This window comes from Anguilla anguilla, chromosome 11 (assembly GCF_013347855.1).
Source record: "Anguilla anguilla isolate fAngAng1 chromosome 11, fAngAng1.pri, whole genome shotgun sequence".
Lineage (NCBI taxonomy): Eukaryota > Metazoa > Chordata > Actinopteri > Anguilliformes > Anguillidae > Anguilla > Anguilla anguilla.
The window spans coordinates 1,443,719-1,448,718 of NC_049211.1; the positions used below are offsets into that span (position 1 = coordinate 1,443,719).

Below are 5,000 nucleotides of genomic sequence, written 5' to 3' on the forward strand. Positions count from 1 at the left end.
GTCTCTGACTCATAGTCATATTCCCCCCACAGTCTCTGACTCATAGTCATATGTCATAGTCTGACTCATAGACTCATATTCCCCCACTGTTTCTGACTCATAGAGTCTTATTCCCCCTGCTGTCTCTGACTCATAGAGTCATATTCCCCCTGCTGTCTCTGACTCATAGAGTCATATTCCCCTCGCTGTCTCTGACTCATAGTCATATTCCCCTGCTGTCTCTGACTCAGAGTCATATTCCCCCCACTGTCTCTGACTCCGAGTCATATTCCCCCCACTGTCTCTGACTCAGAGTCATATTCCCCCCACTGTCTCTGACTCAGAGTCATATTCCCCCCACTGTCTCTGACTCAGAGTCATATTCCCCCCACTGTCTCTGACTCAGAGTCATATTCCCCCCACTGTCTCTGACTCAGAGTCATATTCCCCCCACTGTCTCTGACTCATAGAGTCATATTCCCCCTGCTGTCTCTGACTCATAGAGTCATATTCCCCCCACTGTCTCTGACTCAGAGTCATATTCCCCCCACTGTCTCTGACTCAGAGTCATATTCCCCCCGCTGTCTCTGACTCAGAGTCATATTCCCCCCACTGTCTCTGACTCATAGAGTCATATTCCCCCTGCTGTCTCTGACTCATAGAGTCATATTCCCCCTGCTGTCTCTGACTCATAGACTCATATTCCCCCACTGTCTCTGACTCATAGTCTTATTCCTCCTGCTGTCTCTGACTCATAGAGTCATATTCCGCCCACTGTCTCTGACTCAGAGTCATATTCCCCCTGCTGTCTCTGACTCATAGAGTCATATTCCCCCACTGTCTCTGACTCATAGTCATATTCCCCCTGCTGTCTCTGACTCATAGTCATATTCCCCCCACTGTCTCTGACTCATAGTCATATTCCCCCCACTGTCTCTGACTCATAGAGTCATATTCCCCCTGCTGTCTCTGACTCATAGAGTCATATTCCCCCCACTGTCTCTGACTCATAGAGTCATATTCCCCCTGCTGTCTTTGACTCATAGAGTCATATTCCCCCTGCTGTCTCTGACTCATAGAGTCATATTCCCCCTGCTGTCTCTGACTCATAGTCATATTCCCCCCACTGTCTCTGACTCATAGAGTCATATTCCTCCTGCTGTCTCTGACTCATAGACTCATATTCCCCCTGCTGTCTCTGACTCATAGAGTCATATTCCCCCTGCTGTCTCTGACTCATAGAGTCATATTCCCCCCTCTGTCTCTGACTCATAGAGTCATATTCCCCCTGCTGTCTCTGACTCATAGACTCATATTCCCCCTGCTGTCTCTGACTCATAGACTCATATTCCCCCTGCTGTCTCTGACTCATAGACTCATATTCCCCCCACTGTCTCTGACTCATAGAGTCATATTCCCCCTGCTGTCTCTGACTCATAGACTCATATTCCCCCTGCTGTCTCTGACTCATAGACTCATATTCCCCCCACTGTCTCTGACTCATAGAGTCATATTCCCCCTGCTGTCTCTGACTCATAGACTCATATTCCCCCTGCTGTCTCTGACTCATAGAGTCATATCCCCCCCACTGTCTCTGACTCATAGAGTCATATTCCCCCCACAGTCTCTGACTCATAGACTCATATTCCCCTCACTGTGACTCATATTGACTCACATTCTTTTTCTCATCGGTGTCCTTCTTGCGCTCCTTGTTGGCCATGATGACTCCCTCCCTCAGGGTCTCAAACACCGGGTCTGGGCGATTGGACATTGCTGGGGGGGGGGGTTAATCCATACAGGTTCAGCACAGGCCAGGCAGTCACAGTCATGGTTGTGGTGGAAGTCATAGTCATGGTTGAGGTTGTGGACACAGTCATGTTCTGGTCATAGACATAGTCACAGTCATGGTTGCAGCTGCAGTCATAGTCATGGTTGTGGTTGTGGTAGTAGAAGCAGTCACAGGTATGGTTGTGGTAGTAGAAGCAGTCACAGGCATGGTTGTGGTAGCAGAAGCAGTCACAGTCATGGTTGTGGTAGTAGAAGCAGTCACAGTCATGGTTGTGGTAGTAGAAGCAGTCACAGGCATGGTTGTGGTTGTGGTAGTATTCACAGTCACAGGCATGGTTGTGGTAGTATTCGCAGTCACAGTCATGGTTGCAGCTGCAGTCGTAGTCATGGTTGTGGTTGTGGTAGTAGAAGCAGTCACAGGCATGGTTGTGGTAGTAGAAGCAGTCACAGGCATGGTTGTGGTAGTATTCACAGTCACAGGCATGGTTGTGGTAGTATTCACAGTCACAGTCATGGTTGTGGTAGTATTCGCAGTCACAGTCATGGTTGCAGCTGCAGTCGTAGTCATGGTTGTGGTTGTGGTAGTATTCACAGTCACAGTCATGGTTGTGGTTGTGGTAGTAGAAGCAGTCACAGGCATGGTTGTGGTAGTAGGCACAGTCACAGGCATGGTTGTGGTAGTAGGCACAGTCACAGGCATGGTTGTGGTAGTAGGCACAGTCACAGGCATGGTTGTGGTAGTAGAAGCAGTCACAGGCATGGTTGTGGTAGTATTCACAGTCACAGTCATGGTTGTGGAAGTAGTCACAGTCACAGGCATGGTTGTGGTAGTATTCACAGTCACAGTCATGGTTGTGGTAGTAGGAGCAGTCACAGTCATGGTTGTGGTAGTATTCACAGTCACAGGCATGGTTGTGGTAGTAGTCGCAGTCACAGTCATGGTTGTGGTAGTATTCACAGTCACAGTCATGGTTGTGGTAGTAGTCACAGTCACAGGCATGGTTGTGGTAGTAGTCACAGTCACAGGCATGGTTGTGGTAGTATTCACAGTCACAGGCATGGTTGTGGTAGTAGAAGCAGTCACAGTCATGGTTGTGGTAGTATTCACAGTCACAGTCATGGTTGTGGTAGTAGAAGCAGTCACAGTCATGGTTGTGGTAGTATTCACAGTCACAGTCATGGTTGTGGTTGTGGTAGTAGAAGCAGTCACAGGCATGGTTGTGGTAGTAGGCACAGTCACAGGCATGGTTGTGGTAGTAGGCACAGTCACAGGCATGGTTGTGGTAGTAGGCACAGTCACAGGCATGGTTGTGGTAGTAGGCACAGTCACAGGCATGGTTGTGGTAGTAGAAGCAGTCACAGGCATGGTTGTGGTAGTAGGCACAGTCACAGTCATGGTTGTGGTAGTAGAAGAAGTCACAGTCACAGGCATGGTTGTGGTAGTATTCACAGTCACAGTCATGGTTGTGGTAGTAGAAGCAGTCACAGTCATGGTTGTGGTAGTATTCACAGTCACAGTCATGGTTGTGGTTGTGGTAGTAGAAGCAGTCACAGGCATGGTTGTGGTAGTAGTCACAGTCACAGTCATGGTTGTGGTAGTAGAAGCAGTCACAGTCATGGTTGTGGTAGTAGAAGCAGTCACAGTCATGGTTGTGGTTGTGGTAGTAGAAGCAGTCACAGTCATGGTTGTGGTTGTGGTAGTAGAAGCAGTCACAGGCATGGTTGTGGTAGTATTCACAGTCACAGTGACAGAGGCACTCACAGAAAGGCAGAAGCTCCTTCACAGCTGCATTCTGCTGGCTGCTGTAGAGGGGGGAGCTGTAGGCCCGTCTGAACCCAGGAGGCTGTGGAAATGAGAGACATGCTGTTACCATGGTAATACTGTACAGTATGTGTGCTGTTACCATGGTAATACTGTAATACTGTACAGTATGTGTGCTGTTACCATGGTAATACTGTACAGCGTGTGTGCTGTTAGCATGGTAATACTGTACAGTGTGTGTGCTGTTACCATGGTAATACTGTACAGTATGTGTGCTGATAGCATGGTAATACTGTACAGTGTGTGTGCTGTTAGCATGGTAATACTGTACAGTGTGTGTGCTGTTACCATGGTAATACTGTACAGGGTGTGTGCTGATAGCATGGTAATACTGTACAGGGTGTGTGTGTGTGTGCTGTTACCATGGTAATACTGTACAGGGTGTGTGTGTGTGTGTGTGCTGTTAGCATGGTAATACTGTACAGTGTGTGTGCTGATAGCATGGTAATACTGTACAGTGTGTGTGTGTGCAGTTAACATGGTAATACTGTACAGTGTGTGTGTAGTTAGCATGGTAATACTGTACAGTGTGTGTGTGTGCAGTTAACATGGTAATACTGTACAGTGTGTGTGTAGTTAGCATGGTAATACTGTACAGTATGTGTGCTGTTAGCATGGTAATACTGTACAATGTGTGTGCAGTTAGCATGGTAATACTGTACAGTATGTGTGCAGTTAGCATGGTAATACTGTACAGTGTGTGTGCTGATAGCATGGTAATACTGTACAGTGTGTGTGTGCAGTTAGCATGGTAATACTGTACAGTGTGTGTGTAGTTAGCATGGTAATACTGTACAGTATGTGTGCTGTTAGCATGGTAATACTGTACAGTGTGTGTGTGCAGTTAACATGGTAATACTGTACAGTGTGTGTGCTGTTAGCATGGTAATACTGTACAGTATGTGTGCAGTTAGCATGGTAATACTGTACAGTGTGTGCAGTTAGCATGGTAATACTGTACAGTGTGTCTGTGTGCTGTTAGCATGATAATACTGTACAGTGTGTGTGTGTTGTTAGCATGGTAATACTGTACAGTGTGTGTGTGCTGTTAGCATGGTAATACTGTACTGTGTGTGTGTATGCTGTTAGCATGGTAATACTGTACTGTGTGTGTGTGTATGCTGTTAGCAGGTTAATACTGTACAGTATGTGTGCAGTTAGCATGGTAATACTGTACAGTGTGTGCAGTTAGCATGGTAATACTGTACAGTATGTGTGCAATTAGCATGGTAATACTGTACAGTGTGTGCAGTTAGCATGGTAATACTGTCCAGTGTGTGTGTGTGCTGTTAGCGTGGTAATACTGTACAGTGTGTGTGTGTTGTTAGCATGGTAATACTGTACTGTGTGTGTGTGTATGCTGTTAGCATGGCAATACTGTACAGTATGTGTGCTGTTAGCATGGTAATAC

At 46.9% G+C, this 5,000-nt stretch overlaps 1 protein-coding gene across 2 annotated transcripts in view; it reads right to left on the reverse strand.

Annotated features, from left to right (window-relative positions):
* Window positions 1-5,000, reverse strand: part of stac3 (SH3 and cysteine rich domain 3) — a 13,856-nt gene that overhangs the window by 4,246 nt on the left and 4,610 nt on the right. For both annotated transcript variants that reach the window (XM_035382960.1, XM_035382961.1), the window contains exons 6-7: window positions 3,530-3,611; window positions 1,655-1,752 (exon numbers count right to left, since the gene is read on the reverse strand). In XM_035382960.1, the coding sequence (XP_035238851.1) occupies window positions 1,655-1,752; window positions 3,530-3,611 (180 nt within the window). The remainder of the gene's footprint in view (window positions 1-1,654; window positions 1,753-3,529; window positions 3,612-5,000) is intronic.